The 25,116-nt window shown below is 44.1% G+C and overlaps 2 protein-coding genes across 2 annotated transcripts in view; one reads left to right on the forward strand and one right to left on the reverse strand.

Moving 5' to 3' along the window:
- LOC141056285 (trypsin-like) overlaps positions 1-25,116 on the forward strand; it is a 390,181-nt gene that overhangs the window by 159,121 nt on the left and 205,944 nt on the right. The gene's annotated exons all lie outside the window — the stretch shown is intronic.
- LOC141056280 (trypsin-like) lies at positions 19,656-22,315 on the reverse strand. Its single transcript, XM_073553021.1, has 5 exons — positions 22,210-22,315; positions 21,882-22,035; positions 21,280-21,533; positions 20,404-20,540; positions 19,656-19,899 (listed from the first exon to the last, which is right to left on the reverse strand). The coding sequence occupies exons 1-5, from the start codon at positions 22,247-22,249 to the stop codon at positions 19,750-19,752; spliced, it is 735 nt and encodes a 244-aa protein (XP_073409122.1). The 5' UTR covers positions 22,250-22,315; the 3' UTR covers positions 19,656-19,749.

The following is a 25,116-nucleotide window of genomic DNA, read 5'->3' on the forward strand; positions in this document are numbered from 1 at the left end:
CAGATGGTTTCCAGGTCATTTCTTGCGGTGTCATTTGTCCCCACATGTAGTAGCAGGAATGGGTAGTCATCTGTAGGTCCGAAGAGTCCTGATATCCTGTCAGACACATCTTTAATTTTTGCACCTGGAAGACCGTACATTTCTCTTGAAGTTATATCCGGTCTGCAGATAACGGCCTCTGTTCCTCTCAACAGGGAATCCCCCATGACCACCACTCTCCGTTCCTTCTTCACAACATTTTTCTTTCTCCATCCAGGAGGATTCTGAAGGCGTACAAGGTTGCTGTTTGTGGGCAAAGTCTGATCCTGATGTATTTCTTCATCGTTTTCCTGCGTGAGAGCCTGGTACTGGTTCCATAGCAGTATGTGTTGTGAGTTCATTTTCCCCTTCGTCACTGAAGTATGGTGAACTCCCTATTCTGGTAAAGGAAGGTAATGAGCCTGATTATCAGGCACCTGAGCCTAATGATGATGACTGGCTGAGAGGAGTCACGGACTGGATATAAGGCTGCCGACGCCCTTCTGCCCTGCGGGTGATTTCTCTGTGGACTTCTAGGAAACTGTGTGTCAGGTGTGATGTCTTCTAGGAAACCAGTCTGATTCCTGCTCCTCTAAAGCTAAGTTTTCTGCTTTGCCTTTTAGCATTTGTGTTTTGTTTTTGTTTGCCTTGCTTTTCTGGATTCTGCCATTCCCTGCTGGGGTGAGCTGATTCTCCTTTTGCCGGTTGCTCTGTCTTCAGAATATTCCTGAGTACTGACATAGTCTTTTTGAAGCCTAGCGTCTTCAGGGCCTTTTTCACTGTCAGTCTGTTGGCTCTTATTTTCAAAGGGTTTTTCACGGATTGCAGAAAGCAGCCTTCCTGTCCTTTCCTATCTAGTTAGCTTGGGCCCCGTCTTTGATCAGTCTATCTTTCTGTCTGTGTTGTGTTCTTTCTTCTTGCTTCACCGTCATTATATGTGGGGGGCTGCCTTTTGCTTTGGGGTCTGCTCTGAGGCAGTTTAGATTTCCCTTTCTGTCTTTAGGCTATTTAATTCTCCGGCTGTGATCGAGGGGTCTAGGGCATCGTAGGAACCCCCCACGGTTACTGCTGTTGATAGGTTCAGGGGTCTGCAATCCGATAGCTGCCAACCTCTCTGGTTTTCTGGACTTAGCTAGCATTTCTGTTTTTGCCTCCTACGGTGACTCAATCATAACAAGTATGGGTGCTGACTGCCTCCTGATCCTCCTGCTTCTCTGGGTCACATGCCTCCATTCCTCTGTTTCTTCAGGTGCACTTCGAATTTCTTCTCTTTCTGTAACATGAAGAGATAATTCTGCTCTGTCCAAGAACTCTTCACCTTCCTTAATGATCTTCAATGCAGCTAACCTCTCTCCTAGATTTTGCAACTTTTCCTCCAGCAGGGACACAAGCTTGCATTTGTGGCATGTGAAGTTTGGCTTTTATACTGGTAAGCCTGTGAACATGTAGCAAGAAATGCAGCTCACCAAATGGCTCCTGGCCTCTTCCATATTGTTAGAGCTTGAAAATCGGCGCGCGGTTTACCGATTTCTTCTTTTCAGCTGCAATGGCCAAAATCCAGTGATCGCTGAGCTCGCGGAGACTCTTCACTTATCCCAGAAGGCACTGGGAATATGCAAATGATCTCCTCAGGACTCTTCCCCTGGTGCCCTAGCCTGTAGCACAACAAAATGCCTGCTTGTGTAATATAATTTATCTGTATTGCCAACTATGGTGAGGGCTAAGTTCTCTGATGTTATAACTGCATCCACACATTTTACCCGATCCCTTATTGGGAGATTGTGCAATTTTGCTTTAATCAGGAATTATGCACGATCCCTGAGAGGGGAAGAGGTGTTTCTGAGAGGTTGCCATGTGTGGAGCAATGAAGATGTAACAAGACGGAGGTCCACAGGCAGAGGAGAGGAACTTGCCCCCTCTGCTTGGACAAGCTGCAAGAGGCAGGGTATCAGTCCCTAGGGCACGCGTACTTCCAGGGTCCATGCTGAACTGAAACCCTGCTTGGTTTTCATATAATAAGCAGTAGTGTGCTTGTGTCCAGGAGTTCAGCAGTGCATAGAATCAGGGACACTGCTACAAGAGAAAGTGTTTGTCACAGGATTCGAGCTGCCTGCTCGCTGGAAGGGATCACGGATCCAGCAACTGTTCACCTTGGACCACTTGGGGTCCATGGAATCGTTTACCAGAGGTATAATTAGCAGTAGGAATGTTACACTACATCACAGCAGAGGAACTGAACTCTTACCATGAAGGCCTGACCAAAACTCTGTATGTGAAGTGTATGGAAGTTTTTGGAACAGCAGTAAAAGATACCAACTGATCATTACCCTGTCTAATGATGATTATTCTCTGTTGCACCATTCCTGCTTCATCTCCTTGGGAGCCAGCCCTAGTTGGGAAGAGGTTAATTATCTGGCACTGTCCATCACCCTCTACTTCCAAGGGACCCTTATCAGGGCCCGGCCATACCAGGCCGAACATCCCAAATGGCATCACAAACCTTTATATTATGTTATTATTAACCCCCACAATTGACAAAGACTGGTGCATGCCCTGGGTTGTACTCAACCAGCACTCGGAACCGTCGTGACCCAGTACAGTTACAGCAGTGGCCCGGCTGGGGCAGCCCAGATCCATTCACTATAATGAGGCAGCAGAGTTACTCTGGACTCCATCTGGCCTCTGTTCAGCGGTGTCCTTCATAATCATCAACATTACCAGAAATAAACACGTGAAATAGATCACTCTGTGGGTAATGACTCTATAGGATATAGAAGTCACTTTTTGTATTGAAGAAATGAAATAAATTCACTTTTTGATGATATTCTAATTTTGTCAGAAGCACCTGTATTTATACCCAAAAAGCTACCACCAGTCTAACCCCTCCTCACTCAACAGAAAGTTAATCAATATCCAAATAACTTAAAATATACCGGTACATATAATCTATGGATGAAGGTCGCTTTCTGGGGAATGTTCTTCTGACTTGTTGATCAGATACAGCCTTGTATGATAATATTTTTATTTAGGAAGGTACATTTAGTTTACGTCTTGTTTGTCTTTAGGTTGGGTTACTAGGTGCTCTGCATGGGAGCAATTGCACATGTCCCACAAACCTAAATAATTTCCTCTAAGTTCATTCATAAGTTTCCATTGGGAAGACCAATGAAGTGACCAATCTGCATTTGGTAGCAAGCGTGATGTCTCTGTTCTTCCAGGCCTTGTTCATGCTCACCATTGCAGTCCGTCCAAGTGCTGTGCATCGTTTTTCTTTAGGAGTGCAGACGCCATCACAGTTGATGTTGGTGCCAAGGAATATGTAATTGTCCACCACTTCAATCTCTTCATTGTCGACCTTCATATTGATGTTAGCAGTAGTGTTGAGCATTCCGATACTGCAAATATCGGGTATCGGTCGATATTCGCGGTATCGGAATTCCGATACTGAGTTCCGGTCCTTTTTGCATATCGAATACCGGAATCGGAAGTTCCCATAATGCAATGAGTTTGATTTTATTCAGCCAATGAGGAATCCTAAGAAGAGTGGGCACATCCTGTTATGCATGTTAAGCATTTTAACTAATGGCATGGCTGTGATTGGCTGCGAGCAGACCACCCAGCTGCTCCTCCCCCAGACACACGCTGAACAGTGATCTATGGAAAGTGAAACTAGTGAGGGAGGAGGAAATGACCAGTTCTCATTTCAATGCCAGAACACCCCCCCCCCGGACGTTTATCTTAGAAGCAAGAGATGATATCTTAGAAACCGTGCAGACTAGCCACAGAAGGTAAATTACTTATTGTCAGCATTCAGCAGCCTAGATATGCAGAGATTATGTGAAAAGCCCGGACAATCTGTTCTGTTATGTATTTCCACCAAGTTGGATCGCCCGCCAGGGCTGGTGGGGTACCCGGTACCAGGCCCATTGGTTTCAATGGGAGATGTCACGGTAGCTGTGACCTGGTCCGTGGCGATGGGCGTCCATTGTAAAAGGGAAATGTTGAACGTGTGGATGATGACTAAAGTTTAAGAGTGAATGAAGAAAAGGTCAGCACCATACTTGGAGAATTCCCTGCAAATTGGACTAAAGTAAATGATGCACTAGTGGTGCCAGTGTTGACATTTCCCCAATTGGTAGCACAGGAAGAAGTGACTCAAGAAAATCCTGAAGATCAGGAAAATCAGGCAGCAGATGCCACACCAGCAGTGGATCCAGAGAACCCTCGCCCTGCCGGTGGTGAACCTGTTATGCCCCTGGTGAGTCTAAGAGTTCACAGACAATCTAGTATCCCTGTGCCATGCAGAACCACTAGTAGTGTATCCAGTACATTACACTACACCAGTGTTATGCAGGTCTACCCATACTACACAAGGTATACCACCCATCAGATATCGTATGTAGCCAACGCAAATGTAAATGTTGAAATTGTGTATATATGTAACTGTTTTCAAGTTTTGTGCCTACAGGTAACCTGTAAGAGTTTCCTTTAAATTTGCCAGTTTTGTTTTATGGACATTGTATCACAGGACTGTGTGTGGTCAAAAACTTTCTTTGTAATTAGTTCACCATTTGCCCAGGAATGGTCCATGAACATTGATGCTTGGACTTGTCATCATAGGACTATTTTTGGAGCTTGTGGTTTTTTGTACATTTTTCCCTTTTACGAATCTTGTACAATTATAATTGTTCACATTGTCTAACTGTTTATATGTTTTCATGTTTTGTTCAGCCCAGAAGTGTTGACTTGCACTAGGGGGAAATGTGGCGCCCCCAGGAGTCTGGCCGGCACAGTGGCTTTGCCTTCCTCCAGGGAGGGTAATGCCAGGCTTGGAAGTAGTGAAGGGTCTCTCTCGCAGTTAACCTATACATGCAACACAGTTCCACTCCAGGCCAGCAGGGGGGACTCTGAACCGGAATTGAAGGGAGGAGTGCTCTCTGAGGGCCAAGAGAAAGGAGTGGTCAGTTAGTGTGAGGAGGTCCACGTGTGCAGACGTGTGGAGAGAAGCTGGAGATTGAGCTGAGGAAAGAGAGCTCCCTCACAGCGAGAGCGCATGAACTGGAGCCTCGTCTCCACAGTTGTACGGATACTAACGGTCCTGCAACAGATACCAGAGGAGTAGGAGGCTGTAAATGCCCTACCCCCATCTAAGACTCGGAGGCACAACAGCACGGAGTGAGCCAAGAGAGGAATAGCGGCTACAGCTGTCTGCCATACGAGGAGTGCTAGTAGAAGAGAATTAGGAGGAACTTCAGTGTAACTCAGTACTTGGAGTACTTCACTCAAATAAGCGCTAAGAAGGAGACTGCACAGCCCATCTGCTGAGAGAGAACCCCTGAGCTGCTTCCAGTCTAGCCTGCTCCAGTACCATTTGTAATCAGGACCCTGGACTGCATTTATCAAGTAAAGGTACAGAAATTGCACCCCGCTGTGTCTTTGTATGCTTCCTACCCTTCCGGCACTGCTACATCCCCGTGCCAACCACATCTACACTGCCCTGGGACTACAGCTTCACCTGTGGGGAGCTTTCACATCTTTGCTGCACCATACCATCAGTCCCAGTGGATCTGCATGCAGCGTCGGCTTAACATCTCACTTGCCGAACACCACGGGTGGCGTCACGAACTATTCCATTAACTACATTCCACCATTCAATCTCCCCTAATACTTGGGTGCCCAGGGCCACGGACCGGGTCACCGCTGCTGTGACACATCCCGCTGACACCGGCCTGGTACCGAGTACCCCACAGCCCTGGGAGGGTGACCCACATGTAGTTCCAAAGCTTTACTCACAGTCTGTTATGCATACAGATGCCCGCATCCATGCCGTGTCCTCCAGGTCAGGGGCTCAGTCAACCTCCAAGCTAGATGAAGCACTCCGTTCCAACACTCCGCCAACATGTGCCTTTTCTGAACGTCTCCCTCTATTGCTACACAACCCCTTTAACATAGTCAATATCTTTGTAATTCCGAACGTCTTAAAAAAAAAATTAATTCCTGCTATTCCATTTGATTAGGCTAAACCTCTATGCCTTTAATGTCTCCTCCACCTCCCCAATACATTCTACATTATTCTTAGTTGTTTTCCTTCATGTAGAATTAGCCTACAAGGAAAGTAAGGGTTTATTTTCATTCCGATATTTGTGTCCCATTGACTTGCATTGGTTTCCGGTATCGGAATCGGCAATATCCAATATTTTTGGGGTATCGGTCCGATCCAATCCGATCCGATATTTCCCGATATCGGAAGGTATCGCTCAACACTAGTTAGCAGTTTGTTATCATGATCTTTGTATTCTAGACATTAAAATACAACCCAAACTCTCTCTCTCTTCCTTAACCCTCAAAACCCGGAAAACATTTGTCAATTTTAAATTTGTCACGAACGAAGCACATTCCGATTCGTGTTCAGTTTCCCGAGCATTTTTACTCAAAGATGGCAAAAGTTGGTCACAGTTTCTTTAAATCATCACGTTTACACTAATGCTTTTGCATGACTTTGGCTAAGACGGTGGTGCTGTATAATGAGTGGGGTGGACGGGTGGGACGTGTTTGATGAGGGGCAGAAGTGTGGAGAGGTTCCAGGATTGGTACAATCTCTTCTTTTTTTCCCTTATCTTTATGTGCGTTGATTCCAGAAGCCAATCAGGGCACAGAAACCATCCACAACGTCCAGACACAAAGGCTTGTGTTATTGGCTGCCGAAGTCATATGTCTATCGCCGTATGAGGAGCGGAGATGTTGATTTAGTGCCATTTTGCCATTGTAGCAGAGTAGAGAGGTTCTCAAAAAGTAATTTTGGCGGTTGGTTGTCATTCAGCTAGTTCAGATACATAGTATCCTGTGTGGCTGGGAAACCGACATTCCAACAGATCAATCGTTTTTGCTCAGTGTGTGACACCAGGGCACATTTCAGCATATAACTCTTTTGTGCTGCTAACATTGTGCTTGAGCCAGGAGTCCACATTTAAGAATCTTGTTAGTTCTAATACCGTGCTCCATAAACCTGGGAACATTTCAGTTTCTAATAACTTTTTGCTCATATTTTTGCTCCGTCCATGAGTCTACATGTGAAAATCTAAATTGTTTGTGCTAATACCGTGGTCCTAAAACAAGGTAAGATTTGTGCTGAAAGATATTTTGGGCTGGTAATATTTAAGGGTAGGTAGGAGTCCACATTTGTTCCAAATGTGCCAGAAAAATGAGTAAGGACCATAGTCCATAGGGAAATCTCACAACACAATGTGGACAATCTCAGAGGACAGACTGGAGCCTATGTACCCCCAAAAAAGTATATAACTTACTTCTTATAAAAACATAAATTTTATTGAACATATTTAAAAATTGTAATAATCACATAAAGATAGCTTGAAAAAGATTGTAACCAGTATCAGGAGAATAGAGAAGACGCAAAATATGTGACAGCACAAACAGGCACTAAATGATAGTACAGAGAATGCATATATATCTTTATATGCCACAACAGTCCAATATAAATCACAGTGGATTGCAGAAAGCTAATTCCCAGGGTGGGAGCTATTAGAAACACTGTAAATTCCTCATATGTGAGGTCCACAGCCTATGTAAATATATTTTTAGGTGGTAAATTGTACAATTGTACCTGAATGCAAAGATAGATGCCAAGAAGATTCATATATTTTAGGATGAAGTGTGTTGCCGAGTCACAGCACCATACCCTGGGCAGATGCTGCTAAGGGTACACATATACCCCAAAAAATGGGAAGTGCTCAACCCTAAATAAAATAGAAATATTTTATTAGTATATTGATTGAAATAGAAATATTAAAAGGAGGTAATAATACAAGTAAGTACTTGAAAAAAGGGTATGGAACAAGGCAGAGTAACCTCCAAGCAACCAAAATCGTAAAAGACCAGGTAAAACAGGTGAGTACACATAAATAGTTATGGTAGCCACATGTAGTGTATTTAATATCAGCATAGACCCAATGGGTATAATGAATTTGAAACAGCTGTGGCAACAAAGTAGGATGTGGATAGAAGAGTACACCAGCAAGGTGTGATGGTTACGTGTGACTGGACACACCGCCTCCAGCAGGGTGAATTTCCCTGACACACGTGACCCTGGATACACCGCCTCCAGTAGGGCGAATTTAAATAATATAACGTGCAGCCGGATACACCGCCTCCAGCAGGCGAATTTTCAGAATTACTCCTGTATCTGGATACACCGCCTCCAGCAGGGCGAATTTAAATAATAAAGGGAAACACTAGGGAAACCGATACAATGGAGAGCCCTGCGATAGGGAACGGGGACGTGGAGACCTCCTGCACTCCCCTGAGTCAGTGTCTCTACATTCCTGACAGTCCCTATGCAGGTTCCGCACCTGGCGCCGAGCAGCAAGGATGGTTGAAATGACCAATATCACCAACAGTGAGTGAGAGAACAAGACACTCCTATATAGTTAAGCCAGAGCAATCACACCTGTTAGTGATTCCCGTGTAATAACGCTAACCACCAGCGGGGGCAAACTAGAACAAAAGACACCACTTTGTAATGACCCTAATGGCCACCGGGGGCAAAACTAACTTTAAGCAACCAGCTTAAATAAAAAAAAAAGGTAACAAGTGTTTTTATCTGTCACAATCCAGCATGGATCATGACACAAGGTGTTCAAGGATCAAAAATAGCATGTTGCATATTAAAAGTCAAGAGGGAGTAATCCACGCAGGATGAAAGTGCAGTGTGCTAAAGTGCAAGTGCATAACAAATGGGGACATCCAGATATATAATGACCATTGCAACAATGGGATCCAGGAACACAAATATGGTAAAAAGATAGAGTAAGCAGTGAAAGTGCTGCCAGAACCTGTAGAGTTAAGGTTGCTCAGGTGGGAAAACCCCGATGCGCGTTTCACTTATCGCTTCTTCCTGGGTGGGGCCGTAGATGTACACATAGTAGCAATACAATTAAATGCATTATTGCTCACCCATAAAGTGGAAAAGTCGCCTGCATGCACTGATGACTTAATAATTATTCCTGTAAAGCACCTGAAGGATTAATAAACTTCTTGAATGTGGTTTTGAGCACCTTGAGGGGTGCCATTTGTAGAATGGTGTCACTTTTTTGGTATTTTCTATCATATAGACCCCTCAGACTTACTTCAAATAAGAGGTGGTCCCTAAAAAAAATGGTTTTGTAAGTTTTGTTGGAGGAAGGAGAAATCACTGGTCAAATTTTAACCCTTATAACTTCTTAACAAAAAAAGATTTTGTGTCAAAAATTGTGCTGATGTAAAGTAGAAATGTGGGAAATGTTATTTATTAGCTGTTTTGTGCGACACATTTCTCTGATTTAAGGGCATAAGAATTCAAAGTTTGAAAATTGCTACATTTTCATAAATTTTCTCCAAATTTCCATTTTTTTTCACAAATAAATAAAAGTTATATTGAAGAAATTTCACCACTAACGTGAAGTACAAAATGTCATGAATAAACAAACTCAGAATCACCAGGATCCATAGAAGCGTTCCAGAGTTACTACCTTATAAAGGGACAGTGGTCAGAATTGTAAAAATTGGTCCGGTCATTAACGTGCAAACCACCCTTGTGGGGTAAAAGGGTTAAGAATATTGTCCTTGGTTTATATTATGTATATCTCTTTTCACATGTAAAGAGCCATGAAATACATGGCGCCATAACACTAAATGATAATAATAATACCGCTGTGCGGTTGCCAAAGAAAGGGAGTCGAGTAGACCGTAGAATAACAAAAATTAAAAAAAAAATGTTCATTTATACTATTTTTACTCTAGTGATATTGATAACACTTTAGTGGTGTGTGCCAATACATTTGGGAAAAGTTCATACTCCATGTTGGGTGTACTTCATGTGTGTTGCCTGAATTTGTCAGGGTACCCAGAACAGCAGGCCGGCATCTGTATTTCATCAACCACCTCTTAATTTCAACTAAATTTCACATCTGTAAATTCTGGCCCAAATTCTGATACCTCCTGCATGGCCGATGGCTGACAGCTTCTGTGCCATTATAAAATGTTCTACTGTGGGTCAGTTGACCAGTCAACAACCTGTGTTACTTTCCTGTTGCTTTCATAACTGACTGCTGCTGTGCCATTATCACATTTCTACTGTGGGTCAATTGACACCACTTTTCCTGTTGTCTGCCCCTAATTGGAGTTGTTTTGGCAGATTTCTGGCCCTCCTGAAGGTGTTGTGTATGCGTTTGGTTTTGCCTCCCAATTAATTAAATGGGGTTTAGATATATTCGTCGAACCGTTCAACAAACTGTTCGGCGAGCATCGGGACATTCAACGAATCCGAACTCAACCGGACCTTGAAAGGTTCGCTCATCTCAAATCTGCATATCATAGATTGTTAATATTTCTGCTACCGATCTTCACTCCGACGTTGCCCTCATCCAAGCCTGGATCCCTCATGAACATTTCTGCATATATGCTGAAGACTGCTGGTGATAGAATACAGCCTTTTCAGGTGCCTTTACTAATCTTGAACCTGTCAATGACTTCTTGATTTTGGTAGAGTAATCTTATAATCCGGGTAAGGTGCAGCAGTGCCTCCATTTCTTGCAGACACTTCCACAATGTGTCATATGCTTAGGAGTATACAATGAAACACATGTGTAGCTTCTTCTGGTATTCTCTTGCTTTTTTCTTAAACCAACAGAAGTTGGTGATGTGGTCACAGGTGCCTCTTCAGTCCCTGAACCCAACTTGCACACCAGGCAGCGCCTTCTCAATGGCTGTACTTAGGTACTGCTGGATGATCTTCAGGACATCTATGCTTGCATGAGGTATCAAGGCAATGGTTTGACAGTTGACGCAGTTCTGCTTGTCTCCTTGCTTCTGTGTTGGAGTGAACACTGACCTCTTCCATTCCTTTGGCCACTTGTAGGTTCTCCACATTCGCTGGAAGACCACTGTTAGTTAGTGCTTTTGGTGGCATTAGCTTGAGCAGTTCTGCTGGAATGCTGTGGATGCCCATGTGAATTCTGCCTCCAGGATAATAATAATAATCTTTATTTTTATATAGCGCTAACATATTCAGCAGCGCTTTACAGTTTGCACATATTATCATCGATGTAACCCCGATGGGGCTCACAATCTATATTCCCTATCAGTATGTCTTTGGAATGTGGGAAGAAACCCACGCAAACACAGAGAGAACATACAAACTCCTTGCATTTGTTGTCCTTGGTGGGATTTGAACCCAGGACCCTAGCGCTGCAAGACTGCAGTGCTAGCCACCATGCTACCAGTGTGTAAAGTTCCAATTCCGACAGGTCAACTTTTTCTACTTGCTCTTCACGGCTTTTCTTGTATGCTGGGTGTACTCTTTCAATCTGTTTCTCGTCTCCTGTTGGTTGCTCTTCCCTGTTATTCCCACGAACTGTCGCTTGTCTACATGTAATCATTGATCGGGTCTTCTTCATGTATTAGAACAGTTCTGTCATACATCCTTTAGGTGTCCTCTGCCTTCACAGTTTCCTCATTTCTGTATTTTTTTTATCCTTCCTTACTGCTACATTGACCAAACACCTTGTAGGAACTAAATAGCAATTGTCACGGTCACGCGTGTGTCTGGACGCAGCGGCTACCGCAGGGTGAACCCATGACATGCGTGACCCTGGATACACCGCCTCCAGTTGGGCGAATTTAAATAATAATATGCGCAGCTGGATACACCGCCTCCAACTGGCGAATTTAGGTATTACACAAATTTATACAATAGTCTGGAAACCCCGCCTCCAGTAAGGCGAATTTAAATAATAAGGGGAAACCTGGGAAACATTAACAATGGTGGGACCTGCGATAGGGAATAGGGACGTGGAGACCTCCTGTACTCCCCTGAGCCAGTGTCCCTGCACTCCTAACGTTCCCTATGCTGGTTCCGCACCGGGCGACGCACGCATACCTTAAAACCCTGACTCGCCCTGCACCTAAACCCTCACTAGGGAAACGGTCGGTGCGGAAACTAATCCCACCACTGCACTAAACACACATGAGGAAAGATGACAAAACAGGGGAAACACCACTTAGCTTTGCTCTGTTGCGTACGCTCCTAACAACAGAGCCCACCACCTGCATGCATCTTCTCCTCCACCCGGATCCATCACCATAACCGGATCCATCACCATACTGCAGCCTTGGAGCAGTCCACCACCAGTTGCAGCTGCCCAGTAAACAGAGTCCCAAAGATGAGTCCAGCTTCTGCCAAAAAGTCGAGCATGCTCGAGTCCAACTTTTCTGCCAAGAAGTCAAGCACGCTTGAGTCCAGCTCTCAGCAACCAAGTCCAGCATGGTGAGTGCAACTCTACACCATAGTCGCCACTCCACCAAACCATGCGAACACTTCCTGCCGACAGCAAAACTGCGACTCCACCACGCCATGCCAGCACTTCTTGCAGACTCCAACGATGAACTCCACCAATCCATGCCAGCACTCCTTGCAGACTCCATAGCTGACTCAACCCCTCTGGCTGGGCTGCCCAGGACTCTCATTCAGCTCCTTCATCACCCAGGCTTGCTTCCCAAATGACGAACTCACAATATCATCAACGGTGACCAAACACACCTGACACTCTTTTATAGAGCCTCACACCTGATTGGTAATTACGTGCACATTAAACCAAAGAACTAAAGTGCACTACCGCTCACCACCATCGGGACAACTTAGAACAAACGACACCACGTGTAATAATTCCAATGGCCACTGGGGGCAATCACACCACTTTGGCTCAACAGCCAAAGGAAAAAAAGTTCATTATGTACATTTAACCTGTCAGATCCACGCTGGATCATGACAGCAATAGTGCACAAAAATAAGAAAGGTTACTTAGAGAACATAATTTTGATTAAAAAAAATGTAAAAGCCATCCCACCATTTCAAGGTGACCTTATTCAGGATGGTCCTAACCTCTAGTATTAAAACTATACCAATTGTCATGTGAAGTAAATGTGAATAAGAGCCGAGTAGGACTGAGTCCCTGGCTAATGGACAACGTAGTGCCCAACTTAATGAGAAGGAAGGGCGCGTTCTTATTTGCACACAATGCAAAAACATGAAACCGTGCTAAAGTTTTGTTGAAAGAATAGTTTTTCATTTTTTTCCCTCCACGTTGTATTAATTCCTGCGAAGAATCTAATGGGCTAACAAACTACACGAATGTGTTTTCCTGAATACATTGAGGGTGCAGTTTTTAAAATAATATAACTTTGGGGTTGTTTCTGATAGAAATGCTCCTCAAAGTCACAATACAGCTGAATAGGTCTGTAAAAAAAAAAATCTGTAATTTTTTTTGAAAAAATGAAAAATTGCTACTAAACGTTTAACCTTTTCAACATCTTAACAAAATAAAAAGCATGTTTCAATATAAAGTAGACATTTGGGAAATGTTAAATTTTAACTATTTTGTGTTTTCTGATTATCTATTTTTAGGGCATACAAGTTCAACGTTTGAAAATTGCTAATTTTTCAAAATTTTTTGAAAAACTTTCTCACATGTTCATAAATATTTTTTTTAATTTACTGACATCATGAAGTACACAATGAAATCCCACAATCACTGGGATTTGAAGAAGCTTTCCAAAGTTATTGACATGTAAAGTGAATTATCTAGTGCCAACAGGTCAGTAGCACTGGCCAGAATTGAACAGTGGGGGGGTTGTCAGGAAAGTCAAAACTGGCATAACCAGTGAAGGGTTAAACACACAGCAGAACTAAATATGTTTATTTTTTAATATCTATATTTTAATGCGGTAAATCGGAAGCAATTCAATATTTTCAGAGGTTTTTTTTACAGTTTTTTTAATATTTTTTTTTTATTTAATTTACTTTATACTTTTTTAGTCCCCTTGTGGGCACCACAGTGAATGACGAAGGTGCCAGGGACTGCAAGGGATTAATAATATTAATAGGATTGCTGTTTTGTTTTAAATAAGGAATATCATATAAAAGGATTGGTTTAAGAGGAAAGAGGGATGGTCAGAAAGGGGTTTTAAAAGAATAAGCGTGAGAAGGACTCTCCCTCTGTCCTAACTCTGTCCATGAACGAACAATCCACCTTCCTTCCCCTAGAGGTTTTTTTTATATTGTTTATACCACAGATGGTGGGATTTTGCCTTTTGCAGTGACTTATCATGGTGGAATGTTTGAGAAGCAGGGACATAAAAGTTTGTAAAATATTAATTTGGATAATTAAGTTGTTAGGCTACTTTCACACTTGCTTTGTTTTGCAGCGCGTTTTTCCCACAAAAAAACACATAGAAAAAACGCATACAAACGCATACAAATGCTGCGTTTTTTTCAAGCATTTTTATGAGCATGCATGAAAAAAACGCAGCATTTTTATGCATTTGTATGCGTTTTTAGTGCGTTTTTACCGCGTTTGCGTTTTTTTCCAACATTAGTTGGCCCCTCACACTAACCCAAACCATAACTTTACTAACCCTAACCCTGACCCTAACCCTGACCCTGACCCTAACCCTGACCCTAACCCTGACCCTAACCCTAACCCTTAACCAAACCATACTAACCCTAACCCTAACCCTTAACCAAACCCTACCCAAACCCTAACCCTAACCCTAAACCCTAACTAACCCTAAACCCTAACCCTTAACCAAACCATACTAACCCTAACCCAAACCCTAACCCTAACCCTAAACCCCCTTAACTAACCCTAACTCTAACCCAAACCCCTAAATTCCATTGTCTAACTAATGGTCAACAAAAAACGCATGCGCAAAAAAACGCATACATGAGCATGCCAGTGTGCCCATATGCGCACCCATAGACTTATAATGGGTGTCTTGCTGTAAAAAAACGCATTGCGCACGCATGCGTTTTTTTGAGGCAAGTCAGACGCCCGAAAAATGCAACAGGATGCATTTTGTGCGCCCGAGCGCACACCACAAAAAAAGCATGCGCATAAAAACGCATACAAACACATGTGTATTTGCACATAAGCGCATCCCATGCAAAATATAGGAAAAAAAATGCATGCGTTTTTTAGCGCTAAAATACAGCGCAAAAAAACGCAAGTGTGAAACCAGCCTTAACACTCGTTTATCCAGCACTCTTGTTCTGTGTGTTATTATTATTTCGATGAGTTTCTCAATCCATGGTCATCCAAAAAATGTAATGGTGAGTTAAAGCAGTATTAGGGAAATTTAACCTTACTTGTTCTACATTCTCCATAACAGTTTCATGAAAAAACACCCCATTTATATTAGTAAGACAAGTACACAGATGTATAACATTACCAAAATGGGTATATAGATAGACATAACAGGACAATCGCAAGTCATGTATAAAATATATGAGAAACAACAGCGAAAAAAAGGGTCGAATACAAAAATTGCAAATTTATAACCATAATTTTATTCAAGTATATCAGGATTATAGAAACAAGGTGAAATAAGAGTCAATGATGACCATAGAAAGTACATGGGCAAAAAAGATAGGGCATACCAAAGGTACATGGACAGGGGAATGTGCATAATTTTATAAATATGTCATATAAATTTTAAATATTCCACATAGTCCCATATTATTATAAAACAACCAGTCACTGTGTCCTAAATAGAAGCCTGGATGGCGCTACCTCAGGAGGTGGAACCTGCCACCACTCATAGTATGTACTAAATCTAAAGATAACGCCTAATAAATTCCCAACATAGTATTACCTTGAGACTGGTCTGTAGTATGAGTCCACCCAGTGTACCCTCCCTGATGCACGTTTTGGCTAGATGGCCTTCATCAAGGGGTCATCCAAAAAATGTAATGGTGAGTGAAAGCAGTATTAGGGAAATTTAACCTTACTTGTTCTACATTCTGTAATAAAAGCTGTATTATAGTATATGGCTAAAATGATGCTCTACCATGAAGCCCAGTGTGTGGCTAGGCTTCTCAGGCCTACCAACATGGCAGCCATGTGGGCCTTCATCAGGACTCTGGCTGCCATAACAATTCATTGGCACCCTGTGATCGTGCTGTGGGTGATCGATAGGTGCACTAGTTCTAAAGTATCTTTTAATATCAGGTTCTGATTTACAAAACCGAAACTCTCATTCTTTATATACTTGTACGATATTTATTAACTGTGAATGTTCTTACTACACACCGAAGGCCCGACACTGGAGGTGAGGCATATTTATATGTACTGTACATTGACTATAACTATGTCCGTTTTAGCATCTTGTTAGTTGTATTAGGATTTTCTGCATTGATGACTGTTTTACGTCAAAGCTGCAGAATTATGGTTCATTTGTAATAATCTGCCTATGGGACCATGCACCTTAAGGGGTTGACAACACAAATCACTGCTGTTACAGGTAGATAACGGATCTTTTGTGACTTCAACAAATGTTCTTGTTTCATTATCTTATCCCTGAAAAATTATTCAAAAATTACAACAAATTCCTTGCTTCCATATACTTTGGAAAAAGGAAACTCACAGATGCTGAATCTGAATTTATTCTACGATTGTTTAGATACTGAAAGACTCAGGACAACATTGATAGATACTATATATATACTCAAGTATAAGCCGACCCGAGTATAAGCTGAGGCACCTAATTTTGCCACAGAAAACTGGGTAAACTTATTGACTCGAGTATAAGCGGGGTATGCATTGTCCCCTTATCCCTGTCCTGCTATTCATGGCTCCCCTGTCCTGGCCTGCTATGTGTGGCTCCCCCCATCCTGTCCTGGTATGTGGCTCCCCCGTTTGTCCTGGTATGTGTGGCTCCTCCGTCCTGTCCTGCTATGTGTGGCTCCTCCGTTCTGTCCTGCTATGCGTGGCTCCCCCCCGTTCTGTCCTGGTATATGGCTCCCCCGTTTTGTCCTGATATGTGTGGCTCCTCCGTCCTGTCCTGCTATGTGTGACTCCTCCGTCCTGCCCTGCTATGCGTGGCTCCCCCCGTTCTGTCCTGGTATATGGCTCCCCCGTTTTGTCCTGGTATGTGTGGCTCCTCCGTCCTTTCCTGCTATGTGTGACTCCCCTGTCCTGTCCTGCTATGTGAGGCTCCATCGTCCTGTCCTGCTATGTGTGGCTCCCCCCACCCTGTCCTGCTATATGTGGCTCACCCCGTCCTGTCCTGCTATGTGTCGCTCCCCCCATTCTGTCCCGGTATGTGTGGCTCCTCTGTCCTGTCCTGCTATGTGTGGCTCCTCTGTCCTGTCCTGCTATGTGTTGCTCCCCCCGTTCTATCCTGGTATGTGGCTCCCCCATTTTGTCCTGGTATGTGTGGCTCCCCCTGTCCTGTCCTGCTATGTGTGGCTCCCTCCGTCCTGTCCTGCTATGTGTGGCTCCTCTGTCCTGTCTTGCTATATGTGGCTCCCCCGTCCTGTCCTGCTATGTGTCGCTCCCCCCATTCTGTCCCGGTATGTGTGGCTCCTCTGTCCTGTCCTGCTATGTGTTGCTCCCCCCGTTCTATCCTGGTATGTGGCTCCCCCATCCTGTCCTGGTATGTGTGGCTCCTCCATCCTGTCCTGCTATGTGTGGCTCCACTGTCCTGTCCAGCTATGTGAGGCTCCTCTGTCCTGTCTAGCTATGTGTGGCTCCCCCCGTTCTATCCTGGTATGTGGCTCCCCCGTTTTCTCCTGGTATGTGTGGCTCCTCCATCCTGTCCTGCTATGTGTGACTCCCCCATCCTGTCCTGGTATGTGTGACTCCTCCATCCTGTCCTGCTATATGTGGCTCCCCTGTCCTGTCCGGCTATGTGAAGCTTCTCCATCCTATCCTGCAATGTGTAGCTCCCCGTCCTGTCCTGCTATGTGTGGCTCCCCCCTTCCTGTCCTGCTATGTGTCGCTCCCCCTGTTCTGTCCTGTTATGTGGTTCCCACATTTTGTCCCGTATGCGTGGCTCCTCCGTCCTGTCCTGCTATGTGTGGCTCCTCTGTCCTGTCCTGCTATGTGTGGCTCCCCCCGTTCTATCCCGGTATGTGGCTCCCCCATTTTGTCCTGGTATGTGTGGCTTCTCCATCCTGTCCTGCTATGTGTGGCGTCTCCATCCTGTCCTGCTATGTGTGGCTCCTCCATCCTGCCCTGCTATGTTTGGCTCCCCCGCTCTGTCCTACTATTTGTGGCTCCCACCATCCTGTCCTGCTATGTGTGGCTCCTCCGTGCTGTCTTGCTATGTGTGGCTCCCCCCGTCCTGTCCTGGAATGTGAGGCTCCTCCGTCCTGTGCTAGTATGTGTGGCTCCTCCTTCCTATCCTGGTATGTGTGGATCCCTTGTACTGCTATGTGTGGCCCCCCCGTCCTGTCCAGCTATGTGTGGCTCCCCCTGTTGTATGCATGGCTCCCCCCGGTCCCGCATTGCTCCCCCGATCCCGCATGGCTCGGCTTCCCCGGTCCCACATGGCTCACACACCCCCATCCTACTTACCCTCCTCGCTCCATCACTGCATCTCCATTGTCCGGCGCCGGCATCTCTTCCTGCGCTCAGCGGTCATGTGGTACTGCTCATTAAGGTAATGAATTTGCGCTCCACGCCTATGGGAGTGGAGACGAGTGCATAATCATTACCTTAATGACCGGTACCATGTGAACGCTCAGCACAGGGGAAGAGCTGCTGGCGGCGGGACAGAGATGCAGGGATGGAGTGCAGAGATGGTGCAGGAGGGTGAGTATGATGTCCAGCCAAGTACTCTGGTGTTCCATTTTATCAGCGCTTTGCTCTGGGGTCAGCTATACGCAATTTTAGTACCCCAGAGTCCCTTGTCTCTGCTCCTGTCCCTCCACTCTCCACAGACCAACTCCCACTCCTCCTAACTGTCTTGTCATGAGTTCAACTGCTCCTGTTTCCATGACAAAGTTTACTCTCTCAGCTGTCTTCTTACTGACTCACTAACCCCACCTGCTGGCCAGAATTTATAAGGAAGCTCCCCTTTCTGGCCTGCAGCAGGAATTGTCATGTACACTGTGTTACCTGGCATGGGGACCCCCCCTCCTGCCTCCAGGCATGACATCACCCCTTAGAGGGAGGCAATGTCACTGTGGCAACAGGACTCCAGGGTGATACACTCTTCCTTTGTCTTTCATTGGACATTGTAGTTCTCAACTTTTTTGGGCCAGGCTAACAAACCCTCAATGCCAAACTTACATACTGCCATACAGTTGATTCTGCATGTGTTTTGTCCAGATAAAAAAGTAATATACTTCAAAACTCTTTGACAAACCACTATTAAAACTCCTCGATCTTGGGATCATTCAAAATCCTTGATCCAAAATCCCAGTATTTTTGGTCACTCAAAGTAAATTCCTGAAACACCTTACCCATCACTCATCAGATGCCTATGCCCGATTAAATAGAAAATTTTGTAGCATATGTTACTTATTGAATCTGTATCCTGATTTTTATGCTTTTTATGCTTGCTCAGATGGGAGCTGTGGGATTCTCAGGGCTCTTTTATAGTGGGAGTCTAAGGATCCGGGAGTGCACCTATCTGAAGGCAGTTTAAGTGCCAGCTAAATATGAAAAAAAATTGGAAAAAAAATCGGAAAAATAGTTTAGTTACACTTTTTAGCTACATTATCTTGTGCCATGAGCTACATATGATTTTCCTTTGCATTCCCAAAAGAGATTTACGAAAAGCAAAAAAGAACTGTCGCCATATTCGTATTTACATTTTTATTGATGTTTCAGCTGTTACAATGTTGTTAATGACCATATAGTAGCAGAAGAAAAAAAAATATTCAAAAGTAAAGGTTTAGTTGGCGGCAACAGTGCTGGAGATCCAGGAGTTGTAGTTGCAGACCTTGGTGTAGACACCAGGATAGTTCTTTTGGGCACAGCCGTATCCCCAGGAGACAACACCCTGGAGCTGTCCATTGCAGACCACGGGTCCTCCAGAGTCACCCTGAGAAGATGCAAAGAGAAATTGTTTGAATTTCATGAACTTAATAAATATCAAATATCTATATTCTAGACGATGAGCAGAGACGTCTCTCTCATAAAGGTATAACATGAAGATTCCGATGCAAAATAAGTCACAGGGATCCCCATGTACCATATACATTTTATAATACTGGTGACTTGCAGAGGGAACCACGATCCATGAGATTGCAGCCTTAGCATCACCTACCGCTACAACCATAAACCTTCATAACCTTCTGAAATATGTCATCTGATATGCATTGAAATGGAATTTTGGGAGAGGCTTCCATATGACGGACTATGGCAACTTTTGCTATGGAAGACATTTTGGTAAAGAAGGTCAAAGAAAGATATTGCCAGAAATCTCAAGCGGTAGATAATCTTTGTTGAATTCAGAACGCTGAGGTTCGGCCATTCTTTTGTATACAGGAACCTACGCAGTCCAATCCAAGGGTCTAACATTTACAGTATTATAAAGTCACATTACCTGGCAGGAATCCTTGCCTCCTTCCAAGTATCCAACACAGATCATGTTGCTAGTGATCTCTCCTGGATAGGCGTTGCTACACTGGGCGGTAGTCAGGACGGGGGCATCCACGCACTGGAGGAGGTTGGGCATGTTGGCTAAAAGTAAATTAACAATAAATATCATAATATTGTATGTAGAGCCCAAAAATCATTAACTTTATCTAAAAAAAGAGAAATCATTTGACCAAACTAAAATAAATAACAAAAAAAAAGTTGAAGTATTTTCTTCTTAGTTTTCCATATCAGATCATCATTTGAGTCAAATATTAGAAAATGAATATGATGTAATGTCTGAGGTTTTCACTTTCTCTGTATTAATTCTTAAGATCTACCATGTATCCTGAAAATAGACTCTTGAAGATTCCCCTTTTATGAGTCAACACATAGGCAATGCCATACAAAGGCCAGGTAACCAGTTGAAGGACTGTATTCTCCTACACGCCATGCAAATGGGATGGCAAAATGGGTAGCAGATATATATCTGAAATTAGGATATATATAGATATATTTATATATCTATATATATCCTAATTTCATTGTGTTTAATCCTGGCTGTCAATATTTCTTGATATCTAGAAGATCCATCAGAAATTACATCAGTTCTTGCTACGGTTCTCTTCACAGTGAGAAAATATGTGAAATATATTTATGTTTTCTTTCTCTTACGTGTATGAAGACAAAAAAAAAGTTTGACATTTTTTATTCACAACTGGTTATAAATTGCTTAAGAAAATGTTTTTTTTTCTATTGTAAAGAAAAATTTCTGACTTAAAGTTAATAACGCCTACTCGATTTCCATGTTTGAAAGTTCTGAATTCTGTATTTCATGACTTACTTCCACTGCTGAGGGTGTTGCCCCATCCGGAGATAAGACAGCTGGTGCCGGCAGCAGGGCAGCCACTAGGCAAACCAATAGCCTGGACATAGGAGTTGAGGGAGGCGGCAGACGCCAGCTTGATCAACATGATGTCATTGTCCAGAGTCCAGGAGCTGTAGCTTCCATGTCTGATGACTTTGGCTGAGCTGATGAACTGCTCGGTACCTTCACTTACAGCGATGTTGTGTTCTCCCAGTCTGACCTGTATGCTCCTGCAAGAAAATTGTATATTTTTCTATAATCCATTTTTAAAATACATATTGATAAATTTCATCAAGAATGTAAAAATACTTAACATTTCCTAGAAGAATATTTATTATATTACAGAGGGCAATATGGAATATATGGCACACCATTCTTCACATTAACAGCAGAATGAGATTACCTCTGACAGTGACACTATCAGTTTTGTCAAATCAAATTTTGGAAGAAAAAAGTATCAAACCTGATAAATTTTGAATTTCTATAGATTTGATGCTCTCTAATACTATGCAGTAAAAATAAAAACTTGTTCAATTTACTTTTATGGTTCAGTTTTGGATTAAATAGTGGTAACTTACGACTTGTAGCAGTGAGCAGCGGAGACCACCCACAGGTTGTTGATCAGGGATCCACCACAGAAGTGGTAGCCGGAGTACAGGGACACCTGCCAGGGGACGGAGTTCTGGGCACAGGTGTAACCTCCTACAATTTTGTCATCATCCTCAAATGCAGCTGAGAAAAATACAATTTACCAGATTATATAATGTTTACATTGGTATCTCATTATTGTAACAATTGAATAAAGGAAAATTATTAAAAAGTAAATCATCAAAATAATCAAAAATCAATAGAAAATCAAATGTATCAAAATGAACAATGGTCTTCAGAAGGAAAGACAGAACTCACCAGCTGCTCCGAGGAGCACACAGATCAGGAGGAGTTTCATGATGGATCCAGAGTGAGTATGGAAGGTAAACCACAGATATTTATACCCAAAAAGATACTACACCTCTATCCCCTCCTCACCCAACAGAAAGTTAATTAATATCCACGTAACCTAAGATATACCTGATTAATCTACGGATGAAGGTCACATTGAGGTGAATAAACTATTGAGTAGATATAACGTTCCATAAATAAATTTAAGTGCCTTGCTAATGGTTAAAATATTTCTAATGATTAAAATAAAATATTTTAATAAAGCTGTGATCGACCTTCACCCATCAATTACTGTTCTGGTATTATTTCATATGTGGTAGTTGTGGGTTGGAAGGCGTGCTGGTGAGTAATGTTCAGGTCGCCGCAGTCTGGCAGGCACTGTAGTGTATAAGGAGGGTGCCTCTGACTGCGGTGCCCCCCGCTTCCCTATTGTTATTGGCAGTCTCCTGCTCCTTCTCATCCACTCCTATGTTAAGGGGGTGGATGTTAAACGATGGGGCTAATGAAAATGGGAAGTGGCTAGTTCAGCCCCTTCCTGGTGCTTATAATGGGGTATGGAGCCTATTCTTCTCCTCTCCGCCCCCCCCCGTTTGAGTCCCGGAGGTGCTTGTCCCAACCTCCCTCCCTTTTTATGGTTGCAGTTATACGATTGTTAAAATATGTTTTATTTTGTAGAATTCAAGTCACAGTGGTAAATGAAAGAAAGGACACATGCTTACAGCTCATCGGCTGACTTGCCTGTGAATATGCAACAGAGCATATGGCCGCGAGCGTGGTCAATAAATTTAAGTGCCTTGCTAATGGTTAAAGTATTTCTAATGGTTAAAACAAAATACTTTAATAAAGCTGTGACCGATCTTCACCCTTCAATTAGTGTTCTGGTATTATTTCATATGAGGTAGCCGTGGGTTGAAAGGTGTGCTGGTGAGCAGGGGTCGATTAAGGGTAGCCAGGGCCCCGGGCTGTTCAGACTCTGTTTGCCCCCCGGTCAAGTGACGGGGTCGGGATTCACTAGTTTTCATGACGCATACGGTGCGTCAAGGGGCGGGAAGGGGTTAAATGCTGAGGTAAAATAAACTCTGCAAATACGCAACGTGTGCACGAGGCCTCACAAATACTGAGGTAAAAAACACCAAATGCTCAGCGTGTCCATGAGGCCTTACAAATACTGAGTGAAAAACTCACCAAATACTCAGCGTGTGCACGAGGCCTTATAAATACTGAGGTAAAAACTCACCAAATACTCAGCGTATGCACGAGGCTTCCACCCAACATCTAGTCCTGACTCACCTGTACCTAACATCGAAACCAGCTAATAGTCTGTAATCACCTGCTGACCTGGACCCATGACCTGTCAGACAAGTTACTTCACTTGAGTCACACAGAGGCTTCTGCTTCATGAACTTTCCCAGATTGAAGAAGCAGCCTCCGATGTGCAGCCTGTGGCTGGATACACAGGAAGAGTCGCTCCTCGTCACAGGCTGTGCCCAACATGTCAGCAAAGGGGTTAACGCCACATACAAGTCGCCGTCTCCTCACACACTGGACACGACTCTGTATCTGGCGACAAACAAGCGCACATTGCGCAATGATAGTCATGTCCCAGATGTTCAGCATGTGGAGGACCAAGGGGGACCAAAAAAGACCCCAGGATTGGAACAGGAGCATGGGAAAGTGGACGGCGGTCAAAGGGACATGGTTTATATAGGGGTCGGAGTAAGTAAATATATATATATATATATACACACACACATATTGCTACATGCGGGCAGCTCACACATGCACAATCCTCAGGTTGTATAACTTTCAACTGGTCAAAACATTTCTCTCAGTAGGCCAAGAAAGAAATGTGGCAGGAATAAAGTACACCTCATAGTAACTTATGTGTGAGGCAGAGGTGACAAGACCCGCCATCTCGTGCCCACCTTAGTAGAGGTGCCCACTGCCCACATATAACAAAGTTGATGGAAACAGATGACTTCCACTATGATGATTGGTTACCGGCCACCCGACCACGCCCATTTCACAACTAGTCACACCCATGTCCACGCCCCATCCACACCCATTTAGTACTGCTGATCACATTGACTGGTACTTAGGGCACAGTGGCTTTTATTGTGCGCACACTGACTGGTACTGAGGAAAAGAAAGAAAGAACAGAGAAAGAGAGAGAAAAAAGAAAAAAGAGAGAGAAAGTGTTAGCGTGGGTGGTCAGGAGCGGGAGCTCCGAGAGTGGACCCTCTGGACCGTGGCACCGAGGGACCCCGGGCGAGCTGCCAGGTGGAACCGACCCCTATACAGGGACCGTTAGGAGCAGGCCCAGGGGTTCGAGTACCACGGTAGCCGGTACCGAGAGGGGCGGCTCAGGATGGACCGGAGTAAGACTGAGACTGGAGTAGGACGGCAGGAGCACTGAAGACAGGACTGGAGTAGGACGGCAGGAACACAAGGCAGGACTGGAGTAGGACGGCAGGAACAGTGAAGGCAGGACTGGAGTAGGACGGCAGGAACACAAGGCAGGACTGGAGTAGGACGGCAGGAACAGTGAAGGCAGGACTGGAGTAGGACGGCAGGAACACAAGGCAGGACTGGAGTAGGACGACAGGAACACAAGGCAGGACTGGAGTAGGACGGCAGGAACACAAGGCAGGGCTGGAGTAGGACGACAGGACCACGGGTAGCAGGACTGAGAAGCTGCTGTGAGGAGCAGCCGAGACAGGAACTGCAGGAGCAGAGTGTGCACGATGGAGCGAGGCCAGAGTGTCAGGAAACACAACGATCAGGCGCCTCCCTCAGGGGGAAGCGGCCTGATATGGCCCCGTCTGGTCAGCCATTGGTCCAAAAGTGCTTCCGGGTCAGGGCACAGCCGGAGCA

The sequence above is a fragment of the Dendrobates tinctorius genome, unplaced genomic scaffold, assembly GCF_039654945.1.
Source record: "Dendrobates tinctorius isolate UK_male_01 unplaced genomic scaffold, ASM3965494v1 ptg000196l, whole genome shotgun sequence".
NCBI lineage: Eukaryota > Metazoa > Chordata > Amphibia > Anura > Dendrobatidae > Dendrobates > Dendrobates tinctorius.

Excerpts from the sequence above, each read along its gene's own strand:
- LOC141056280 (XM_073553021.1), bottom strand. The coding sequence starts at position 22,249 with ATGAAACTCCTCCTGATCTGTGTGCTCCTCGGAGCAGCTG. Across the intron at positions 20,541-21,279 it reads CAACACCCTCAGCAGTGGAA|CCAACATGCCCAACCTCCTC; the intron begins GTAAGTCATGAA and ends ATTTACTTTTAG. Across the intron at positions 19,900-20,403 it reads GAGGCAAGGATTCCTGCCAG|GGTGACTCTGGAGGACCCGT; the intron begins GTAATGTGACTT and ends GCATCTTCTCAG.